At 43.2% G+C, this 25189-nt stretch overlaps 1 protein-coding gene across 3 annotated transcripts in view; it reads right to left on the bottom strand.

Moving 5' to 3' along the window:
* Positions 1–25189, bottom strand: part of AGAP1 (ArfGAP with GTPase domain, ankyrin repeat and PH domain 1) — a 288426-nt gene that overhangs the window by 176647 nt on the left and 86590 nt on the right. For all 3 annotated transcript variants that reach the window (XM_042822094.1, XM_042822096.1, XM_042822095.1), the window contains exons 4-6: positions 16935–17020; positions 14208–14349; positions 12066–12200 (exon numbers count right to left, since the gene is read on the bottom strand). In XM_042822094.1, the coding sequence (XP_042678028.1) occupies positions 12066–12200; positions 14208–14349; positions 16935–17020 (363 nt within the window). The remainder of the gene's footprint in view (positions 1–12065; positions 12201–14207; positions 14350–16934; positions 17021–25189) is intronic.

Below are 25189 nucleotides of genomic sequence, written 5' to 3'. Positions count from 1 at the left end.
CAAAGCAGGAAGGCTTGGTGGTCTAGCAGCCTGTAAGTGGCCTCGCAGCGCTTGCTTGCCCTTGCAGAGCTTCCCATGGCTCGTCAGATCTGTATGCAAACCACCACGGCTCCTTCACAGACCCATTCAGTTAACTGTTGGCAGTGAAAACCTGTGCTGATTTCCACAGATGACAAACAAAGCTTTCCTGTTCCCCTCTCAGCAGCTCGGAGGAAATGGGCTGCCTTTCCCCAAGTCTGAACGCCCTTGAGGTGGGGATATCAGGTCAACCCTCTCCCTGAAACCAAGAACAAGGCCTCCCTAATGAACCAACTCCTCATTGTGTGCAATTTCAGAGCTAATCACCATTAGAAACGCTGTTGCCAGAGTAACTGATCTGACAGAGTTGTCTTTCAGCGGTTCAAAGGGCTGTTCATATGTCAACTTCTGGTGCAGAAGCATCAGGCTGCTTTCGCAGGGGCAGCTGGGTCTCTAAAATCTCATTAGCGCAGCTTCATTCAAGTCTACACTCTGACAAGAAAGTCAGAGGCCTGAGGGGAAACCACTCCTTCCAAGAAGGTTGAGGCACAAGGTAAGGCGGCCTCATCTGGATCCACCTTCCCAAACCCAAAATCCAAAGGTACCTCAGCGCTGCACAACGGCTTCATTTAGGGAAATCTCACCTCGCCTGAGAAATGCTTTCCCTGTTTTTCAGGCATGTCCTGGAAAACGTCCAGAGTGACCAACAACTTCATCACGGCTCTCCTTCCCGAAGGCGATGAATAGGGTTACCGCTGCGCCTTTTACGCTGCTTTTCACTGAGGAGCACTTCAAATAATGGAAGGCCATACAATCCCTCTGAAATTTGGTGATACTTCTCATTTATTACTGCTAAGAGAGCAGCACGGCTTTAAAGGAGATGAAAACAGCCTTCTCGAATTACCACTGATTTAAATAAAAATTGGTTTCCCATAAAATCACATCCAAGAACTATTTACTTTTCACTGCATCTGAGTAAGAGAAAACACTGGATTCAGTTCAGACCTGAACAGTGCAAATGACGTGCACTAAATTTTGTTCCACTTACAGAAGAACTAACTTTCATTCACTCATGGATGACTGAAAAACAATAGAAGAGACAAAAATCACCAATGCTTTCTTTTTTTTTTTTTTTAAACTACTGGGAAAAACCAAGTTTACACAAAGATTTCCTCCATCTTAATGCAATCCCTCCCCTTCACGCACACATTCATGGATCACCACAATGCCTTGACAGAAAGTCTCTGCTCTGTTCACATCACCCACTAACCATTGGTAGTCTCATCTCATTGGCTTCATCCTGCTACCAAAACCTTGCCACGTAAGCCCAACACACTGCTGTAGCTGATACATCAACAACTTCATGTTTCATCAGATGAAAAAAATGATCTGCTTCTGCCCTGCTGAACGCTGTGCTGCCCATCTGCATGCTGTGGGAAGTTAAGGCACCAAGCAGCATACCTACTCAGAGCGCTGTATTTTAGCTTAATATTTCATGCCTGTAATAATTGCCTTCAATAAAAATAAATTTATTCCACAAAAACAGGACAGCAGTAATAGCTGTAGGAGCAAGCACTAACCACAAATGCTTTTCAGTGGGAAGCATTAATGTAAGCATCCACTTTTAAAGCCGTCGGGGCTGTTCTTGTATTGGGATTTAACGTAACAATTATGTAAGTTATTTACTGAATAAAAGCAAACAACCCAGGTGCAAGAACTTCCATTTGGATTTGCTGAACCTCAGAACCACTCCTGGGCCCACTGCTCAGCCTGTCCAGGTCTCTCTGGATGACATCCCATCCCAGGCATGCTGACCTCACCCCTCAACTTGGGTTTGCTGAGGGCGCGCTCAATCCCACTGCCAAAGTCACTGACAAAGACACTAAAGAGCACCGACTTCGGGGGGACACCACTTGTCACTGATCTTCATCCAGACATGGAGTCACTGATCACCTCTTTCTGGGTACACAACCAGTTCCTCTCACAACCAGTTCCTCGTCCACTGAACAGTCCATCAAATCCACATCTTCCCAATTTGGAGAGAAGGATGTTGTAGGGGACCATGTCAAAGGCCTTACTGAAGTCCAGGCAGATCATAGAGTCACCAAGGTTGGAAAAGACCTAAAAGATCACCCAGTCCAACCGTTCACCTATTCTCAATAGCTCCTACTAAACCATGTCCCTCAACACAACATCCAGCCTTTCCTTGAACACCCCCAGGGTCGGTGACTCCACCACCTCCCTGGGCATCCATTCCAGTGCCTGACCACCCTTTCTGAAAAGTAATACTTCCTCATGTCCAGCCTGAATCTCCCCTGCTGTAGCTTGAAACCATTCCCTCTGGTCCTATCACCAATGACACAAGAGAAGAGGCTGACCCCCAGCTCACCACAACCTCCCTTCAGGAAGTTATAGAGAGCAATGAGGTCTCCCCTGAGCCTCCTCTTCTCCAGGCTGAATGTTCACAGCTCCTTCAGCCTCTCCTCATACGGCCTGTGTTCCAGACCCCAATGGCCTCAGTGATCTTCCCTTGTCCTCTAATGCAGTTATGCCATCACTGAAGGCCATTAGTTAGGTCAGGCAGGTCATGCCTTGGTGAAGCCATGCTGGTTATCCCACATCATCTCCCTCTCCTCTATGTGCCTTAGCATAACTTCCAGAAGGATCACTCCCTGATCTTCCCTGGCCCTAAGGTGAAGCTGGCAGGTCAGTATTTCCCTGGGACATCCTTTCTACCTCAAAAACACATGCAACACGGCCTTTTTTCCAGTCACCAGGTATTTCACCTAACTGCCATGACTTTTCAAACATGACTGAGCGTGTCTGGCCACCCACATCACAGAGATGTGGGTGCACTCACCTGGCTAGTACCAAAGCCATGAGATAAAGCACAGTGGTCTGCATTTACCAAGAAACTTTGGTCAAAGTAACTCCAACTGCTGGAATAGCCCAAAAGCCAGCGCCTCAGCACCCTACAGAGCTCTACATGCAGCCTAAACTCATCCTTCACACCCCAACTATAAGAAATCATGCAATAAGGAGCTAGAAGCTAGAAAACCAGGTGGAACTGAGCAAGGCTCTTTAGAAATGACACAAACATAGGGAAACAGCACAAAGTTGAAAGTTTCACTGCATACATCACACTGGCTCACAGGATGGCCTGGGTTGGAATGGACCTCAAGAATCACGAATCTCCAACCCCCTACCACACGTGTGGCCACCAACCTCCGCATTTCATAGCAGCCCAGGCTGCCCAGGGCCCCATCCAACCTGGCCTTAAACACCTCCAGGGATGGACGGGGCATCACAGCCTCTCTGGGCAGCTGTTGCAGCACCTCACCACTCTCATAGCAAAGAACTCCTCAAGAGATCTTGAAGTTGTAACTTACTACACACAAACACAACTCTCTCACTATTAAATTGATCTTATAACTGGAGATTCAAATAGTTTTCAACAACTACAGGGCTATTTCATCATGCAAGTGAACAGGATGCATACGTGAATTCTCAACTATGAAACACTGCTTCAGTTATAATTAAGCTCCACTATAATGAGCAAGCTTAGTGCCAATTTTTATGCAATATTTTAAATCAAATTCCCATTAAAATAAAAATAAAATTGCAATTTAATGCTACCTTTGATATTTTTGTGATACTTTCACTGAAATCACGTTTTCACTTTGGCTCTCAGAGGAACCACTCTTGTTTTATCAGGACTAAAAACAGTCACAGAAATAAGGCTCAGCATTTAATATCTCTAATCAATACCAATGCATACATTTTTTATTTACATAGGTAACTATGATTTACACCGCATCTCTCTTATTCCTAACTTTGATGCAAATCTCTGTCTCTCAGGATTAGGTAAGCAAATACGCCAATAAATCTGCTAGACAATCTGGAAAGCATCTGGCATCCAAGGAAATTAAAAAACAAACTTAAGTTTTACTCACTACACAAACTGTGTTGCAAGCAGAAGCATATGGCTTGAAGATTTATTAAGGCAAACACAAATACGACCTTTTGCCTTAAATTTGTTGCTTTCTCAGTTAAATATATCGTTACTAAGACGCCTGCTAAACTCTCAGATGAAGCAACACCTTTCCAGAATCAATGCCACAATCCAAAATGAGATATAAAGCCATATGCTCCATACCAAAGGCTAACGACTTTGCTTTGTGGCTGTTATGCACATTCAGCTGTCAAAGTCAGCAGTCCAGAGCGCAGGCATCGTGCAGCACGTAGCACGGATCTCACAAAACATGCCTTTGCACTTTGCCCCCCGCACCCCTTGGCACCTTAATCATTTGCTAACTGTTACAATAAGGTTGTATTAAAAATTTAAACTGCCCTACTTAACGCAATTTACCTTCAAAGGCCCATTTCCAGAGAATGAATTCAAATGATATAAACGTCGAACACTCGATCAGATTTATTGCGCCGAAGAATATTTCTCTTGATACAGATCTGACGAGTGAAGGCTAATGGCTTTGGTTTTATTACTTTCTAAGCACATAATGGGAAAATTTAGACATTTTCACAAGACCAAGCTTGGGCAAGAAGGGTACATTCACAAAGTGACAGCACAGAAGCACACTATGCCATCTCTCTAGAGATGACCGACTCAACGGCATCCTCAACAGAGATTAAAAAAAGACTTCCAGCCTTCCACCTCTCCATTACAACCACATTTTTCATAAACACGAAGAGTGCTTACAAAATACCACGTAGCAAAGAGTTTTCTTTGTCCAAAATGCTATCTTTTTATTTATTTATTTTTAATTGAAAGACAGCTGGGAGTCCTCAGGTTTCAATTAATGTCTAGATACTTATCCAATCAGTCACCAACTGCTGTAAATTTCCTCTATTTTTCATTAGTTGCGCTATTGCTCAGCTTAAATATAAACATACATTTCTGTGAGACTGTAAATTATGAAGCCTAAGACACAAGCAACCGTACAGCCATCACAAGAGACATAAATGATGGCAGCAAGTCAATTGTACCTATGGTAAACTGAAGCTGATTTACTCCTCAGTTATAATTATCTTTTCAATACAGAAGTATCACCAACAGAGGCATCACCTGCATGCTCCCAACTCCTGGAGCTTGCATATACAGACTCAAAGCCAGTAATGATCTGTGCTTTTACTAATATTAATAAGTTTAATGCCCCAAATCCAATCTTCTATGGAAAAAAATTCTCAGCATCTGCCAATAACATTCCTTCAATAACTGCAGATAGGCAAGGGGCTTTGAAGCTCTATGTTCAGAATGGTTTTAGTAGCAATGAAAACCATTTTCAACCTATCCAGAGGGCACAGCCCAGAAGGTACTGAACAGAGCAGCATGCTGTGTGCCCAGATACCTGTAAGTCTGCTGCACTGACACTGAAAAGAACACATTTACATGTTTATTAGCAAAATGCTGTTGGTGTAAGGAAAAGACGCAAGAGATTGATATAAGCCCGAGGAGGCTGTGGATGCCCCATCCCTGGAGGCATTCAAGGCCAGGCTGGATGTGGCTCTGGGCAGCCTGGGCTGGTGGCTGGCAGCCCTGCACACAGCAGGGGGTTGGAACTGGATGTGCATTGTGGTCCTTTGCAACCCAGGCAATTCTATGAGCCTGTATGATAAGCAAACAGCACTCATGTGTGGAGCATCGTTTTAGTCACAGAATCATAGAATCACCAAAGCTGGAAATGACCTCCAAGATCACCCAGTCCAACCAAATGTCCACCTACAACCAAAATCCCACCACTAATCCACGTCCCCTCCTGCAACACCACAGCGTGCCACTGCAAGCCATCCCCTCCAATCAAACTCCGATTCCAAGACTGAATTTAGAGGCAAGCAGTCTTGAGAATTCTCCTTCTGTACAACAAGAAAAAACCACGCGGCTTTACAATCTGGCAGCAGTGCTGGTGCTCTCTGGCATAGGCAGGAGTTCAGAAAGGCTGATGCCACAACCATTGTGCCTCACTACATACACACACCACCCCCATGTATTCATTCAGGCTTTTAAATTCTGACTACACATGTGCTCAGCCCAGAGAAGCAGAGTTTCAATAGGATTTGCATATGCATACGGATTAGTTGAAAGGGAATGATTTGCAATGCATTTCAGAAATCCCCTTTGAAGAACAATCAATGCTAATAACAAACTTTGAAGTTTAAAATGTTTACTACACAACAGAAAACGTTACAAAGGGATGTTGATTACACAAGTTCGAAGTGTTTGATTGCTCTGACAAGAGAAAAAAAAAAAAAAGTATTATTGCTACAGTAAGTGCTACTAAGTGAGATAAACATACAGGCAGGGATAGACAAAAGCTATAGAAACTAAGAGCCATATTAACGCAGTATTGGCATTTTGACAGATTTTTGTGGTTTTGCAACTTGAGATGAAAGAGCTTCAGCATGCTACATGCTAGAAATGATGAATACATCAGAACCACAGCGATTCTTTGGGAGATCCCAGCAGCCTGCCCAGGGGTGGCTCTGCCTTTGCTCACAAAGCTGACAGTTCTGCCCTGGGTACCGATGGCATTTCCGGGTGTCCTGTGGCTGCACTGCATCTGAGTCATTTTGTACCGGCTAAATTTACAGCTCAATCCACCAAAGTTAAAACTAATGACCAAGGGACAACGTACAGAGTCAAGCTGTACAGAATACCAGGTGTAAGATGGCAGAAAAGGTGTTAATACACTGCCTTAAAATTTGTCAGTAGGAATCTAAAGGAAAAGAAGCAGTTGATCACTATCACATTAGAAGTTAACAAAAACTGAGAGCAGAAGATGCTGTCATTTCTTCAGATGTGCTCACAGAATGCAATCCCTACCTCTGAACAGTGGCACTCCTGCAGATTAACCCACATCAGCACGCTTAACTGACATCAGCTGGAATTTAGAATCATAGAATCAGAATCACAGAAGCACTGAGGCTGGAAAAGACCCACAGGATCACCCAGTGCAACCATCCACCCATCAGACACAGACGTTGCTCACACACACACACAGAGTAGTTTTTAAACATGTGCTGGAGGACAAATTAACACGGAGGGACAAGAACAAAAGTCCCAATTTGTGCAGGGATAAGCAAATGAGACAGAACAGATCCAGGAACAAAACGGCAAAGATTGAAACGCTCAGCTGTAGCCCAACAGGAATTTTCAAACTTCCTCCCCCTTTCAGAATTTGCATTCATGTCATTTTCTCGTGTTAATGGAAAACAGCCCTGATCTGTTTGCAGACGTTACACCAACCTGCCTGTACTATTTTATATCTCAAATAAAATTTACATGAACCTATAAAACACACTGTTTATGCCTCTCACCCTCGGGTCTATTGCCAATAAAAGGCAATTGACCACCAAACAACCATCATGCTTCCTGCCCCAGAACTTCTTCTCATATTTGCATTAAAATATATAAAACTACTGGACCAATCCTCCATCTTCACTAATGGAAACCTTGTGCTCTCATACTTTAATGAAATATACCAACATTGTTTCCATTTAGAGAAGATCTTGTGGTGAACTAAGTCCATCTATTCTACCCACTGCAGAACATCATAACTCTGCATCACCACAGCATCCAAGGCTTCAAGTAGCACACCTTGCTGCATATATTTGAGTTACAAAAAAATAAAAAAAGCCATATATATGTGCCCAATAAAATTAAGCACAGGAGAAGTTTTTCAGAGGTTGCTGTTTACTCCATATAACCTAATGGATGACACACTGCAGCTGAGAACTAACCTTCTCTGGAACTTTATTAGCAATACAAATTACAGTTGCACCACTGAAGCCCCATTTCTGTGAAAGGATAAAAGAATCCCCCAAAATCACAAAACCATGACGTGCTGCTGGCATTTTTAAATCAGGATGCACACAAGGCCTAAATAAGGAACAAAGGCTAAAATAAGGAATAAAGAATAACTGAAGTTTGGAGACTTTGAACAGTGAGAGTTGAAATTTCACTGATGTTCAGATTTAAGAGTGAGCCTACAAACATTGCTCAGCCATAGCAGAAACAAGGCTGATGGCACAAGAAGGTTTCTGCTGTTCTGCAAGCAGTGAGCAGACGTGAAAGCAAGAAAAAACCTCAAAGTTTTACTAGGCTGATCCAGTCCATCTTTGACAAGTCCAACTAATGAGTCATCAGGGCCGCCTGTCACTTCTGATGCCGAGCTGCAGCCATAAGCACTCTGCAGAAAGGTCACAGCTGTATGTTCCTGAAATCAGAGTAATTACAGAAGCCAGAGGACCTGCTCCCAAGCTCTGCACAGCACTTTGGGTGCACACAGCTTCAGCCTCTGACTTCAGAACTGAAGCACCCCCAGGGCCGTATCGAGTGTACGAGTGAATACTGCTCTGCCTAAAAATCTGTCAGCCTCATAGCACTCAGGCTTTACTTACCTCCCATTAGACTGATTAATGTTTCTTAATGAAAATACATCCATAAAAACCGACTTGTTAATACTGATCACAAGCGACAGCCGTTCCCCGCAACCCAGGCCTGCAAGGATTAATTTGTCATCTTCCATCCTGTAATGGAGCATTTCTACTTCAAGGTACACCTTCCAGGCACAGCTGTTCCACAAAACAGTGCCAGCACTAGTTGGTTGCAGAATATCCCAAGCACAGGACTTGGGAATGAAATACCTGATCATGTTCATAAGCAGGCACACCATTTAAATAGTAGCTTAATTCACAGAGAAAATAGGTAATAAAAGACTGCACAATACCAGTAATGGTCCAAATATTGAAGCAGCACTGGCCTGCTTCAGACTAATGGCACAGTATGACAATTCCTGCCCCATGTTAAGAGATTTGGGAGTTATAGTGCAAGTGTGACTATCTGGCAGACTGTCAGCATCTTGCAGTGTTGTAGTAGTGAGACAAAGCAACGTCAAAGATCCCCATGTTGAAACTTCACACTAAAAAGGAACTATTTTCCACTTTCATCACTCACAAGTGGATAAATGGAAACTGCTAAGCTTCAGTAACAGACTCAATATTGAACTGAAATCACGTTTGCCTTTCCCTCTGTAACATAAGAGAGCTGCATAGCACATAATTAAATGGGTCAAAAAAAGCTGAACATGAACCAGGGAAAGCCATGCAATTATGAATACATCGTGAACAAAAATAAAAGCAATTCTTATGCATTAATGGTGCATCAAGCTAATTCAAGAAGGCTAAAGTCATTAAAAAGGCATCCTGGGGCAGTACAGTCACTGCTGTATTGCACTGACAAGAAATATTAAGATAATCATTTCCAATGTCATTGATAAAATCTGTTTTGATAAGCAGGAAAAACCCCTAATTCTTAACGAGGCAATCTGAAGCAAGATCAAATACTAATCAGCTTCTTTAAAGCTTAATTCTCCCATCCAACAGTCTCAAGTTGCAAACACCAAGAGCTACAAGCACATTACTGAGCTGGAATTCTCCATTTCCTTTGTTTTAAGAGTGAAATTCAAAGCCTGCTCGTGCAGCTCCAACTTCAAACAGCATCAGAGATGAGACCTGAATGGGACAACTCTAAAGGCTACAAAGACCCCTCTGAAATGTTCCAAACTCCTCTGACTTCAGCATTCAAACTCTTGAAAGAACACTTCATACATCTCAAACAACTAAGAACAAACATCCTGGCAAATCCTCTTAGAGAGAAATTTACTTTAACTAGGAATTATAAAAAGGTTTTGGACACTCGAAGTTTATTAGTCACAGATTTAACACCCTACCAGCAATTCAAACTTCCTCAACAACAGAAGCTGGAATTGGGGTTGGCAGTGTTGGATGTACGGTCATTAGGAGCCTCGACTGTACACATCAATCACAGATGACACAAATCATTGTCATTGGACTTGACTAAAATAGGACTCAAATTATGCAAAATGAGATACTAAAGCTAAAATGAGTAAATCAAAACCAATCTCTCCCATTTCATCTCCCACTCCACCAATATTCAATAGAAAAGCATCTACTGCCATCAGTAAGTTCATCAAAACTGTGAGCCAGCAAAACCAGTGGGCCCTTGCCAGGTGAAATGCCTTTACAGAGCTACCAAAGCAAACACCTTGGAGCACTCCAACCCTGAGCATGAGCTCACCTGGAATTGGAATACAAAGCAATTAAATCCTAAACCCAAATTCCGAGAGCAAACGAATATCCATCCAGACACAAGCAAAGCGTGGAAATAATTCCAATGCACAGAACGTGCTCTTCATCAGTATGGCAGCAAATCCATATCTTCATACAGCCATATCTGTGGGAGATGATAGGCAGGCACTACTAACAAAGCGATCAACAGCTTTTTCTTCCTCAGCTATGAGCAAACAAAGCAGAACAAACCTACAAACCTGCCTTGTCCATTCAAGTACCAACGGCCTGATGAGGAGGAGGCCTGATTCCTTTAGACTACAAGGAAGAATAGGCACTCCAGTGTCACACCAGCTTCCTTGAAGATAAGATAACCCAGCAGGGCACCAGACTGGCTGCACAAAGAATCACTAAGAGCTAAACCTTTGCCTAACTGCTGTGCCACCTCCACACGGGCAGTTAATGCCTGTGAACATACAGGACTGAAACAAAACTGGAGGACGTGTGTAAAACTGGCATACATTTCAGGATGCTAGCCCTTATTTCCTATTGAATAAACAACTTATTCTCACTGGTCAAAGGCTGAGATGAACAGCAATAATGATCAGGAATTAGATTTGACCCCAGACGTGCCTGGAAACTGTAGCACATCTCTACAGAAGAATTCTTAATTCCACTAGTTGGTAAATATTAACTTCCATGTCAGTGGAATAGAACTTGGAATTTCTTGAACAGGTTTGTTGATTCTCTCTACTACTGAATTTACTACTGAAATTTAGTAGAGACACAAATAAGCTTCCTAAAACCTTACAAATCTATCACTTCACCTTTTCCCAAAGATAGTTCTCTCCCAAAAGCTCCTTGAGAAAGAAAAGTAGAACGTACACTCTGAATACGTCAATAAAAATTTAACTACAGCTAGCACTCAAAAATAAATATACCAACAAAAAATCCCAAGTGGATTTCTGAAAGTCATATTCAGTGCAGAAAGTTTTGGCAGTGAAAACAGCAATTCCTGTAAGCCTTTCAACAGAAAGCAGCAAGCAAATTACAGCTACAGCTTTAAACAGTCTTCTCTGAGATCCTACCAGTAGGCTGGCTACACACACTCTTATCTGGACTTAAGCATGACATTATTTTCCATTTAAAAACTAGAATTTTTTAATCTTGTTTCCTAAGTCATCTTGGCAGATACAGAACACCTCTGTGCTCTGATACCCACCAATGTGATGCTCATAAAGCTGCGGGTCTTTGTAGGCAAACAACAAAACTAAACAGGGCAACACCTCCAGAACCAAAGACTCTGGAGGAGCAGTTCAACGTAATCTAGGTTTCTAAACACAGAAGCAATATGCTCGATAGTACACTGCCATCACTGGAACAGGAGGCAATAAAATCCCAAGACACGTGGCTGAATTTCCACTAGAGGGTGCACCAATTTCACAAATGAAAGATTTAGCACAGCTTCTCCAGCCACAGTTCTGCCACTAAGTTAACTGCCCAAAATAGGTTACTTGTTACTCCTTTTTTAGATGGCACACAATGAAACCTTTCATGAGACAAACTAGAACATTGCCACTCTTCACCTGTTAAATTACCCGTAAGCAGCCAACTTTACTTCTGAATACCTACACAAAACTGCCAGCTTTAAACACTCCAAGAATGCCATGCATTACTTCTAATGACTACTATGCCCTTATCAATTGTCTTGGTTTACTTCTCATTTCTAGATAATGCAAGACACAATTTACAACTACTTATCTAAAATGCCCTTAGTGTCTCCGTGAGCACTAAAGCAAAGAAAACTTTGCTGATATAAAACCAAAGCAAGCAGAAAAACAACGCTGAATTAAGAAGCTCAAAATGCTTGAGGCTAAAAGAGTTATTAGTCAACAATTAGTCAACCACACTGCGTGATATGGATGAGAAAAAGTCATCTTTACCATCTTGAAAGACTCTCTCCACGTTGAGCCCATAGGTGGCACAGGTTTCATAGTAAGTGCATCTCTTGAGGTCATTTGATAACTTCCTTGCTCTGGAATCATCTATGACACGTGGGTTACTGGAACTTATAGCATCTGCAGCAACAGGAATAGAAGAAGATAAATAGATTTTATTATAACTTGATGACTTTGGCTCATAATTACCATTGCCAATACAGTTGGAACTACAATAAACATAACTTCCAAAATTTTTTGTAGAAAACAGAGGACATCAATCTAACTTTATACTTTGTTACTACCTTGACTGTATTTGGGCCACCAGTTAAAAAAAAAAAATACATTCTCACACAAAAAGACATGAGGTTTGAAGTAAGACGAGTTAGGAAAACAAGTGGCTGGTAAATATAAACACCTCAAATGACTTTTAAGCCTCCTTAAACAGCAACACTGGCTTACAAGTAAACTTCACCTGGAGCGTGAGATTCAGCAGGGAACCAATGGAATGGAAGGAAGAAACAGAACCATGCAGTACTTCAACACCTAGAAAGAGTGTTAGATTTGCACACACACACACACACACACACACACACACACACACACAGTGTTCTTCAAACACTAGCAAACAGCTGGGGAAATCTCTGAAGTGATCCTACAATCAAATCTGAACCGCAGACTTCTTTTCTTAGGCAGCAGAGGGCGCTAACAACATTTAAGCAGAAATTAACTGAGACCCACCAACTCTGCAAAGCAAATGCCGGGCTGAGCTGCAGCCTGGGCTGATTTCTTTGGGAGAGCCCTCATTTCAAAGAGCATTTCAAACACAAAGCTGGTATCAAACGGGTCAATTCCAGAATCAACCTCTGCACAGTTTGATGGTCAGTGTAGCCACAAGGCTTTGTTTTATTCTCATGCTTATTCCACATACCAGCATTGCCATTTTTAGCCACATTTTAAAAATTCCCCTTGCATCGGTGCTGCAACAAAAAATGACCTTTGTAAAACAAATACATTTTGGGTCGGAAGAGACCTTTAAGACCATCTCATCCCAACCCCCTGCTGTAGGCAGGGACACCTCCTTCTAGACCAGGTTGCTCACAGCTCCATCCAGCGCGGCCTGCAACGCTCCCAGGGAGGAGGGCATCCACAACCTCACTGGGCAACCTGTTCCAATGTCTCACCTCCCTCACTGTAAAGAATTTCTTCCTGAAATCCGGTCTCAATTTCCCCTCTTCCAGTTCAAAGCTGTTTTCCCCCGTCCTGCCGCTCCCTGCCCTTATAAAAAGTCCCTCCCCAGCTTTCCTGTAGGAGGAACTGGCAGGCGGCTATAAGATGAAAGACCTCACCCCCAGGTGACAGAAATGTGTTGGAAAAATATCTCAGCTTCCCCTTCCTATTTTTCAGCTCCAATTTCAGGACCATGATGCTCTCTAGAGCAGTTCATTTCTGCTTTTGTCTGTAATTTCTGCTGTCCTAGGAATTTTTTTGTACCTACTTCCCTTTTTGTGTTTTCATCATCTGTTTCCACCCTAAGGCTTTGCTGCTCTTCTTCCTTCTTTGCTCCCCACACTTCCCCTTGCTTCCTGCAGCACAGTGCTGGTTTCACAGCTCTGCAGGCACGCAGCTGAAAGCAAATCACTGACTGTAAGATGGACAAGAAGAAAGCTAAGAAAGCAATGAAAAACTTTGGCAGCACTAAAAGGGAAGAAACCCAAAACCAAAATTGCACTACACAGCAAGCAATGCTTCACTATGAAGGAACTCAAAAAACAACTTGTGCTACACTCCCAAAACAGCAGCTCTCTGAAGTGAGACGCCTGAAGCATAGCACCCATATGCAGGAAGTCCTATTTGATCAGAATTTATTGCAGGACACCCACTATATACAGGGACCTACTGCATCCCAAGGGCACCACGTGGCCATTTGCCTCCCCTCTGAAACCAGTCCCTGCAGTGCCAAAGCTCTGTTGCAAGCCAGCCAAGGAAAGCCAGATGTCAGCAAGTCACCTTGCTGAATACCTGTCCTCTTAACACAAGCTCTCACAATCAGATGAGTGGGGCAGCACTGATGGGAAAGGACAGGACATGGCACTACCAGCTTGGAACAGCCTGCATGTGTTTGCAAGTAATAAAGAATGCACTTACCCTGTGTTCCCACCAGTACCATTGGAATTTCACTAGTGTTACGATAGTTAGCCATACGGCTGTAGTAGTGGTAAACAGTCTGGAAGCTAACTTCATCTTCCAAGCTGAAGACAAATATAACAGCATCCACCCACATGGCAAACTGCAGAATAAAAATGGAAAAGGCACATTGAGAGCAATGCAGTGGAAAGAGGGAAAAAACCCAACTCTTATCTGACATAGCGGGAAACTGGAAGTAGAAAAATGCAGTGACTATAACCAGGTCTTAAGAAAAAATATGCGGTGCAGTATTTAAAAGATGATGAGTCAACGTTCACCACAACTCGCATCAATATGCAAGTATCTGGGATGCACAAAGATTTTCCCCGATGCTCACAAGGGAATCCCTTGTGATCACAACTGCTATCAGTGCACGCTGATTTTCATTAACAGAGATAACAACACAGTCTCAGTTTTCTGTATTTGTGGATTCTATCTCCCTAAGCTCCTGACTGCCCCATGGAGCGCGTTATTTTCCCCGCTCTGTGCTTGGCATGCTTCATGCTGCTGCTTCTGTGGGCAAACATGGCTGTGGATTTACAAGCAATGCTAATAATTCTCTCATCTCTGTGTCCAAAAATATTAACTTCAGCCCCCCAATTACTTTCTGTAGAGACCCATGAATTGGATAACCAGGACCGGCTGTCTCATTCAGCTTTCTGTGTGAAAGCCAACTGCTCTCTCCTGGCATCAGAACCCCACTAGAAGACATGCACACACAGCTCAAGGCAAGGTGCTGGGTTAGTGACCATGCAAGTTTCAGCTTACAGGTGAAATAAGACAATCTAGACACATTTAACATAGCAGTAAGTGTGTACAGCACAGAAAAGAAACTGCAGCTTACCTCGCTGCCTTTATTTTTCCCTAAGTGATTCCATTCCTACCCAAATTTAGACCAACGGAAACAAGTTTTAGCCAGCAGTACTCATGCCTCTTGTTACATTGCTACTACAACATGCCACTTAGGTTAGGGACACACTGAGCATACAGAGAGCTGCAAGCAGATTCATTTGGGAAATGTTTATGTACATTTAGCAAGCTTTCTGGGTTTGTAAGCACTTACTTCAGCGCCAGCAGCTCGTGCAGGTTTTTCCTGCTCTGCTGACTGCAGTTCAGCTCTTTACTTACTGAGGTCAAAATTCTATCCTAATTATCCACAGAATTATACTGCACCGTTGCAAAATGCAGAACCTTGAGGCTAAAATAACTAGTCCTGTCTAAATTATAAGGGAAGATTGAGATGTAAACATTTTTCTCCAGATAATGTTCCACTTCTGTTATAAATATTCAGTAGCCCAAAGGTAAACTTTCTACGGTAGGAATTAATAAGGAGATTAAAGATATTAAATATATGTGCAACTTGAAATTATGCCCATGACACAATAAAGAGAACTGACAAGTAAAACGTGTCTTCTGAAAAGCACACCAGCACTAAGACCTCAGGCCTTTCATTACTTCTCTGAAGAGCCACAGCGGGAATTAAACACCCCAATTTACCTAGCAGGGATCAAAGGCAACGCCGTGTCTGCTCATGAGTCTGCAAACAGTTCAGATACACTCTGGGAAAGCAATTCTCCAGGTACCAAAATGTCTGTTAGATGGCTGTGTGTACTCACACAATCGCAGTATCAATTTTTTTGTCTTTTTTAATGAGTGAATGCTCTCTGAGAATCAAGGCCTGGCAACTGCTGTGTACATCAGCCCAATTATTCACAGGCTAAAACAGAGAACTTCATTGAGGCTGCAGATGTGTGAGCCACACTTCCTCCCAGGATGTCCCTTCCGGTCTCCGTTTCCCATACCTCCTTTCTCTTCTCCTTTGCCCAGACACTTTCCCCCACGCTCCCATCCTCCTGTAGTTCATCAGCAACAGTGGAGCTCTGAAATTCAAGCTGCTGCTGCTGGCACGGCTCCCATTCAGCTGTTTGGCAGTGGTGCAGCTCCTGCTGCTGAGCTGCTACTGAACAGCTGAGCAAAGCAAGGCCAGCACAGGCTGTGCACTTGAGAAACCCTGCTGGTCCTACCTAGGAAAAGGTAGGGGGAGAGCTGGAGGATGACTGAAGGCAAGGATGTTGCCTACAGCCAGGTGGGCAGAAACTTCTCTGTTTCAGAATCACACAAGCAACAAGGAAAGACTTTGTTACAATAGCACGACAGTGCTAGGGATACAAATCCGCAGCTGCCTCCTGATGAACCAGCTGCCTTCCACAGGGCAAGAAGGTGACACCTAGTTATACAGAAACCAGGTAAAAACCTGAGAACTCAACAGTGACCCAGAACGTGGAAAAGTGAGTCTTACAGTGGCTCAGGGAGGAAAACGTGGAAGCAGTAAGGAATACAGATTTGTACACAAGTATGAACGCTAGTGAGTATGCACCTATTTTACCTTTCTTTAATGAATATTTATTCTGAATTATTATCTAAAAACTGAACCGAAATTTTGTGCAACCATAATGGTTAGGTATTCAGTATAACTTACCCATATTGCTACAGGATTTCACACTGTTCTTCAAATCACACGTATTTTGTAAACAGAGTACTTTTCACCCGAGAATAACATAAGCATTTTAGCAGCAGAAAAATGAGCAGGACACAGAAAAGGACAAAGTAAAGCAAGCTCTCTTATAGAAGATGGCAACATTTAGAAGAAATGGGAAGCCACGATGAAGCTCCATGTGCAATGCTCACCTGTGCCTCTGGAGGGCCACCTTCATCTCTAATCAGCAGCAGATAGCTCTGTCCATCAACTACTATCTCTTTCTTGAATCTCCCACCTGTTACACAAAGCAGCTCATTACAGAAGAGAAAAGGTATGAGAGCAAAACAGAAAAAGGCTTCGCTTGTGGAAAAAAGGATATCTAAGTCGCATGCTTTAAGGATAATAGGGAAAGAAAGCCAAAACTGCATTATAAACGTTAACTCTCACGTTAGATGTGCTCGCTTTTGATATAGCCAGGTAAAAGAAAGTAGTCTTTTTTATGTAACTGTGAGAAATGCATCTCCAAAAAGGGCAAATTCGTCACGGTTGTAAGCAGAAAGACCATCCATTAGCATTCAAATAAGTTTCCCATAGGTCTTAACTTTTCCTCAAGAGAAGCCCAGTTCTTACAGTACACACACAGTGTTATGAAAATGGTACTTCTATTGTCACAAATCACAGTTAGGGGAAAAGAGTAGACACATGTTAGACAAAAAGCTACAATGGTGCTACCTGATAGAGACGTACTATCTGACAGAGAATGATGCGCTCCTTCCTAGCAGGGTTTGGGGTTTCTGGTGTGACAGAGCCTAAGCCAGGATTAGCAAGCTCAGGGTGCTTCAGGATCTGGGATGCATTCTGACTCCTGAAAGGACTCAGGTCACCCACTGTGCCACAAAGGTCCCCCACGCTCCCCCAGCTGTGGTACTTCTGAACTTAGCAGGCTAAGGTAAAACATACCTGCTACGATAAAATTATTTCCTCGCTGTCACTTTATAATTGGAGTTACCTTCACGTTTCAATTCTATTTCCCAACAACCACATCAAATTTCTCACCCTGCCACACTAGGTCTGTTTAAATACTCGATGGGTGAATGCACAACTCGCCTGTTTTACACATCAGCCCTTCCAGCAACTCAGCAAGCACACACAGGCTGACTCTGACCCTCCCAGCACTCACAGCAATAAGCAGCCTGAGACCTGCCAATTCCCAGCCCTTTAGAGCAGGTTTCAGACTACCATCACCCAAGAGTTCGTTATTTCTCTATGTTGTCAATTAATTGCACAGGCTTCATAACGAAGAGTTAAAACGAATTACTTAATACACAGCCCTGCAGAGGGATACTTCAAATCTTTAAGTAAATGCAGCATGTATGTGATTGAAGAGGAAAAGCTCTGCATAATCATCATCTCCTGGTTCTCCTATCTAAACACTGAAAGTTCACGCAGCTAATTATAAAATACCGTGAACCAAATGCATTTAAGAGCCAACTCATTATTCCCCTCTTGCCAACAGGATGCCTTTCAAATCTCACTACATCTTCAAACACAGAGGCATTAAGAACGTACAGAAAAAGTGAAATGGAAAGCTTAAATAGATCACTGGGGAAAAAAACAACCATAGGAGTAGCATTAAAATGCTTACAGATCAGATGTGAGCAATGATACGGGATTTGCTCAAGAGCCAATTCAGGGCCAATACAATTTTCATTTATTCTAAGGGAGCAGCACTGAGAAGCACACCATGTTTAACTAAGATAGCACAAAGTTATTCAAGGCCTCCCTCCCTGTAGGAATCCACCTTAGGAGACCAGCTTGCTTGCACCTGATCCTGGCCTTTCCCAAGTGTTTAAAAGGATGCCCTAGAATGGAAAAGTTCAGCTGGAAGGAGACCACAGGGCTCACCAGGTCCAGCTGATCACTTTGGGGCTAACCAAGAGCTTCAGCACTGCCCAAATGCCTCCTGCACACTGACAGCCATGGGCACCAAACAGCTCTTCATGGAGCCTGTCCCAGTGTCTGAGCACACTCAGCAGGAAAGAAATGTTTCCTGATGCTCAGCCCAAACACCTCTGGTGCAGCATTCCATCACTGCTGTCTGCCCTACCACCAGGGAGAAGAGACCATCTAAAGCGATGCAAACAGAGAAATGACCTTCAAAAGGAATAATAAATAAATGCATGAATGAATGAGGCTCAAAACCATGAAAAATCATGTCAGATAGTCCCAAAGGAGGTAGCTAGCTTTGTTCCAGTCGCATTAGTATTATGACACGTGCAGCTTTTTAATGAGGAAATCTCTCAGCTCCTATATGTACCTGCCAAAAGAGGTCACTGGCATAAAAAGATGAGCAGCCTGGGCCAGCTTCAAGGAACACAACCATCACTCCTGCGATGCCTTAACAGCCATGGCAAAGCACAGAGTGAAAGACAGGTCATCAACAGCTCAACTACATCCACTCACCCCCAGTTCCACCTTTAAAATCACAGAAAAGCCAAGCAAGAGGATACCTACTGCCCTACATCCTGGAAAATATTTCCACGAGATACAGCCATTCACATAAAGAAATTACTCAAGCTGCACAAAGGTTTTTATTTGGGAGGATGCTACTACGTGGTTTATTTTCTCTCTACATCTCTAGACTAAAAATTGCTGTGTTGTTCTCAGTTTTCCCAGGCAAGATCAGTATTGATTCATACAAGCCAATTTTCAGACGTGCTCCCAATTTTGCTTCAGGAAGCAAATACAATTTCTCCATAGCAAGCACACAAATACCTACTAGAAGACACAAGAGCAGCGCTCGGGATGCAACAAAAACACCCACTGTGTTCTACGTGTCTTATTAGGTCAGATTCCAAACGTGAAATGCTCCAGATGAAAACCCAGCTTTGATGTACGCAAAGCTAAACAAAGTCTGTGCATCAGCAATTTGCAGCCATGGCTAGAGACCCGGCACTAGGCAGAAGGCTGGGCCCAAGGAATCAACAAAAGCTCCTTAATCTCATTTCTATGCGTGTCACTCCCACAAAGGCTGACGGTTGGAATCGGCAGCAAGGATAAAACCCACCCCTCTGCAGAAATCAATGCTCACTCCAAATAGAGCACACGTTTGTGATGGAAGATGCTCTACATTGTAAAGTCTTCCTACCACACGGGGAATTCCACAGGGTGAGGTTTTCACCCTGTTTGGAAGGCCTGGGCACCTCTTCCTCTAGCTGCTAACCGTTTCACTGAGCAATTGCTCACTGAAGCAACCACTGATTTTCATGCTATGTCCCCAGGCTCAACTTCAGTTGCCAGACTCTTTATTCAAGCAAATTGCCACAGGGATGGAGTTATTGGGCCATATGAGAAAGATAAATCTTGTGGGGCAGGCCGTCTGACAAACCCGTGCAGCAGCTGACTGTCACAGCCGTGGGGGCAGGGCGGGGGGCACGAGGAGAGAGCACAGAATGGCCTGGGTTGAAAAGGACCACAGTGACCACCTAGTTTCAATGCCCCTGCTACATGCAGGCTCAGCAAACACCAGACCAGGCTGCCCAGAGCCACATCCAGCCTGGCCAGCTGCAGCAGCCTATGCCCAGTAACACCACCTTCCAACAAATGTGGCTGTGTTATAAGCAAAGATCGTCTTTTTTTCTGAAGACTAAAGACCACAGCAAGAATGCAGATTATTTCAAGAAGGGCATACTTCAGAGATGTTTTCTCTGCAACTCCCAATTAAGCTAGTAAAGCATACACAAGGCATTAAAATTAATTTTCATTCGCATCAAGTTGAGCTCAGCGATTGATGTCGATTCATATTAGCAGCTGAGAAGCCATTATTCAGCCACACGTGAAGTTTGCTTTTGGGAATTTCCTTAGTGCCAAAAAATTGTGCTAGATAATACTTAAAAAACCAAACGTGGTTGAGCTGGGGTGACCGAATAACCATAGGAGTACAAAGATTGGGAAGTATTGCTTTCTCTCACATCAAGAGCCACAAGCAGTTAACTGCACGAGCTTTCCAATAAAATACAACAGCAAAGCAACCAAGTCTGGGCTTTTCAAAACCCACCATCTGTTTCTCCTGAAATGCAGATTTCAGATGTGATTTAGGAAACGCACGGATTCATTTGCTGGCTAGAATATCAGCACTCTCCTTGAAGTACCAAACAATGTTCGTACTTCCATCAGCACGCCTTTTTCTCCTCCTTCCTAACCAGAGCCCCTAGAAGGGCTGCTGCCCAACTCCTCATACCTTGCTGTAGCCAGGAAGATGAGAAGTAATTCAGACTGCAGCACGCTGCCACCAAAATAAGCTGTTTTGGTGGGCAGTAATGACTCACGTAGATGGATTCCTTCCTAACTCCTGTTGCTGATCTTCATCCCATCTTGCCCACTTTTACAGTTAAAGCCAGGTACCCCCACAGGGCACAAGGCATGCATTATCACATTATACTGACAGTTTAAAAATGACAGAAAAACTGCCAATGAAGCACTAATGTATCATCTTGCTCTTCCACAAGGCAAGGTTTGGAGGCCTTCGTAGCTGCAATGACACTCAGCAGTGTAATTTTGAGTGGCATTCACTGACACACTTGCAGTACTTGTACAGAAGGCTTTATCTAGCAGGTCCACAAAAGCAGGCAGCAACGTGAGTGAAGATGAACTGATTTTAAAGCATACAAAAAAATAGAGCTTATGCTTCTAAGCAGTATTAACTACCCGAGTTGCACAGAGTCAGAGACTGCAATTCATGCTATGTAATACGGTTAGATAGAAACCAGGTGTGTGTGTTCATCTTGACAGCAAACAGAGACACTTATGCTGAAAGACAGCTCTGCAGAGGTACTAGTCTCATTCCCAAGAGGCAATGAATTTAACTATTAGAGTAGAGCAGTCCTGAACTGCAAAGTTGCAAATTAACCAAATGAGAAAAAGCCACCTGTCAGGGTAGAACTGGAAAAGATCCATCCTAGGCAGCTACAGGGAACACTCTCTAGCTGCCTCTGCTGTGCTGAACCAAAGGAGAAAACATTAATTGGCCCTTCTTCATCTTAGTTATCTGCTGCCTTATAGATATAAGTCTTTAGCCCTCAGAGGTAAGTGTTTGTAACTGGAACACTGATTCTTAGCTAGTCCACCAGAACTACGCCTGCCACATTACACATGCCTGAGAAGAACTTATGGTTGTCTCTCCTCCTAAGGAAGGAACACCACCAACCTACATAGGATTGTTCATTATAACAAATAGGCTTGAGATTTTAACATCACTCGGTATTCTGAAACAGAGGTTAAAAAAGTACCCATGTGCTGCAAGTGAGCACACAGACTTTTAAAATTGCTAGCAAGATCAGACACCCATCTGACTGCTGCGATGAAGTAACATGTTTTCATCCAACGTTTACAGACAAAAACTTTGGCACTGAGCAAATAACAGCTGAATACATTTTACTTGGTAAGGATGCCCTCTTTTCACAGTTCATCCGAGTGAAAAAACACTTCTGACAGTTTATCGGGGGAAAACAAACAGCAGTAACCTGCAAGGAGCTCCCTCTGCCAGCACTCACACAGATCCCTGGTGCTCACCCCCAGCTCCCAAGTGCCAACAGAGCTGTCAGCAACACCTCCGCCACCACAGCACCTGCAGCACTTTCTCTGTGTGCTAAGCCCTGTGATTGCAGCTCGAAGGACCCTAAGACTGGCTCACCACAGCTTCCTGCCTAGCTGCTCCTGTATTCCACATTTCTCAACACCACTGTTTCTGAACTTAGCCCAACAAGGCACAGCCACGACTGCCACGCGTTCGAGATGAATCAGGCAGTAACACTCTTCGGACGAAGGCACTGAGGGGCTTCAGGAGTTCTACCAAATTGAGTACTAAAATGTAAAGCAAAGAAGATACCTATACATCTATATGGGTATGATTAAGCTAATGGTTCCATTTCTACTTAAAGCCAGGCTTCTCCGAAAGTCTCTGCTTTTGATTTCTTTGGTTTTACTTCATTGACAGCAGGTGCAGACAGTCACTTGAACACAACACACCCACTAATTGCATAGATGCTGCAAATCTAATTTTAAAAATCTGTTTTTTTCAAGCCTGCTGGAGACAAATGACAAAAAGCAGCAATCAACTTCTTTGAGCAGATGTAACACTGCTTTAGCACACTCCTACCTACCTGTTTCCATCAAGCACTTTTTTTTCTCATTGTAAGTACACCCAAAATACCACTTTCCAAATGTAAGCCCCACAACTTAAAGTAACTTAGCCCTCCTTTACTGCAATTCCTTACCAATTAAACGAGCCTGCTGTACCTTCCACCTTTCAGACACCAGTCTGAATTCAGGCATTAATAACCAAATATTCAGGCACTACTTTTCAATCTAACAAATTATCTCCAGCCAGCATCTGCTCAAAGTTTCTGTGTGCAAGTTTAATTGTTGTTGTTGGTTTGGTTTCTGTCCTTCCTCAGCGCTCCTTGGCTTTTTATACGTGGGCTACAGCCAGCTTCCTTGACAGCTGTCCTTTCACTACAGCACTGCAATGCAAATAGTGCATGTGTAAAAACAGTAAGAAGTAAAACCCTGAAACTAAAATTAGATCATGCTACTATACGTCTGAACTCAATAAAGAAACAAAACAGTGAGATGTGCTAAGAAAACCTGGCCAAGCCACCAATCATCATCTCTGGTCTAAGGTTTGGGTTTTTTTGTTGTTTAATTGTCTCCCAGAATGTTCCAAATAAGAAAAAGAATACAAGCTGGAAAAAAGAAGCAGCAGTTTGCAAAGTTTGTATTTTGCTTTAAGAGCTAAACGTTGGGCTGTGGTTTAAAGATTACATCCAGAATCCAAATTTAACAAGGAAGAAGAAAGACAGCCCCTTCTTCCAGCAGCAGCCACTGCAAGCTGACTTCTGCCTAATAGCCACTTCTACTGTTATTAAGAGCCTGAAGTTACAACGGCAGCTATAAATCTAAATTCCAGTTTTTACCTGGGAAGGAACTTTGAGAGAAGCCTGTTATTACAAGGGCACAAACCCCTCAGACATAAGTCATCAGAACCTTTTGAGTCGTCAGGCTGCAGTGCATGAAAGACATCATCTCAGAGATCACCCTGTCCTCAAGGCACACAGCCTAAAAAGGAAGTCCCTTCCAGGAAACCGCTTCCTCAGCATCTTCTCCCCAGGAAAAGAACAAACACTAACCTCTTCCTTAAATCACCATCGTTCCTTATTTGTGTAAGGCTTAAAGCAGCAGCTGAGCAGCCTGCCGGAACAGAGCTTTTCAAAGGAGTCTCTAAACCACACTGCTCGTCTCAGGGGGACGAAGAGGAGGGCTATGGAACGGAGATCTCAGAATACATAAACACACTCTTGTATGCTAAGCCTGAAAGGCTCCAAAGGCCCAAGAGAGCCATGTGCAGCAATACTTAAAAATCATCAAAAAAGACAAGTGTTATTGTGTCTCTGGCTGTCAGCATGAAACGCCAAACAAAAATAATTAGCTGATAAATGAAATACAGGAAAAGAACGGGAAGGAGACAATCTTGAAATCCACGTCTAAAGCTATCACTGTCAGTGATAGGGTCGGTGATGGAGAGATGAAAAAGGACTCTGATAGCTCTGGCTGCCCTGAGTGCTGTGTAAACCTTGTGAAACACCGCAACAAGGATTTGAACTCAACATAAAACACTGCAGCTTCACTATGTTTCCAACCTGGGAATTCTAATGGATGCAGTCCCCAGTTACTTGAAAGGAACAGGACTCTGCCATCAAATTCACACGTGGAATTCTTGCCAAGTCTCACCATATAGGCTACATGTGTAAGGACGAGCATGATGATGATTTTAAGGAATTCCAGTAAACTGCAAGTGTTTCTTCTCACAAACTGCACGACGTTTTCTCTTCACAAAAAGCACACAAGCACACACTCTGACAGCAAATGACATGGCTTTTCATTTACATTTCAGTTGGCTTGCTCACCAGGAACAAACACAGCTTAGCCTAGGACGCATCCTCCTCTGTTAAATGTGGAATATAAATCAGGTTGTTTAGTAAATATGGCCTCCAGATTCCTACATAGCTGGAAAAAAATTAACCAGATAAAAACAGCCATTGATTTGAGCTTAAAGAGATTCGTCAAGTTCAAAACTTAATTGCTCACAGGAGGAGTGAGAAATGTGAGAGAAGCAGCCCTGCAGCCCCCAAGGTCAGTGAGAAGGATGGCAGGAGGTGCTCCAGGCACAAAACAGAACTTCCTGCAGCTACGGTGGAGCAGCCTGTCCCACTGCAGCCCATCTATCTCGCTTGGAGCTTTTAAAACATCATTAATTAAATTAATTAAGAAGTTGCACAAGAAAACCAAACACGTGCGCTGCAGCGTCACTGCAATCACCATATGCCAACTGGCACAGTACCTAATGAAGAACTTCCAACCCATCCTACCAATACAAACAGGAACTAAAACAGGCTACCATTAAAGG

The sequence above is a fragment of the Centrocercus urophasianus genome, unplaced genomic scaffold (genome assembly GCF_019232065.1).
Source record: "Centrocercus urophasianus isolate 14NV4802_14NV808 unplaced genomic scaffold, USGS_Curo_1.0 seq_20, whole genome shotgun sequence".
NCBI lineage: Eukaryota > Metazoa > Chordata > Aves > Galliformes > Phasianidae > Centrocercus > Centrocercus urophasianus.
This window is presented reverse-complemented; position numbering and strand designations above follow the sequence as displayed.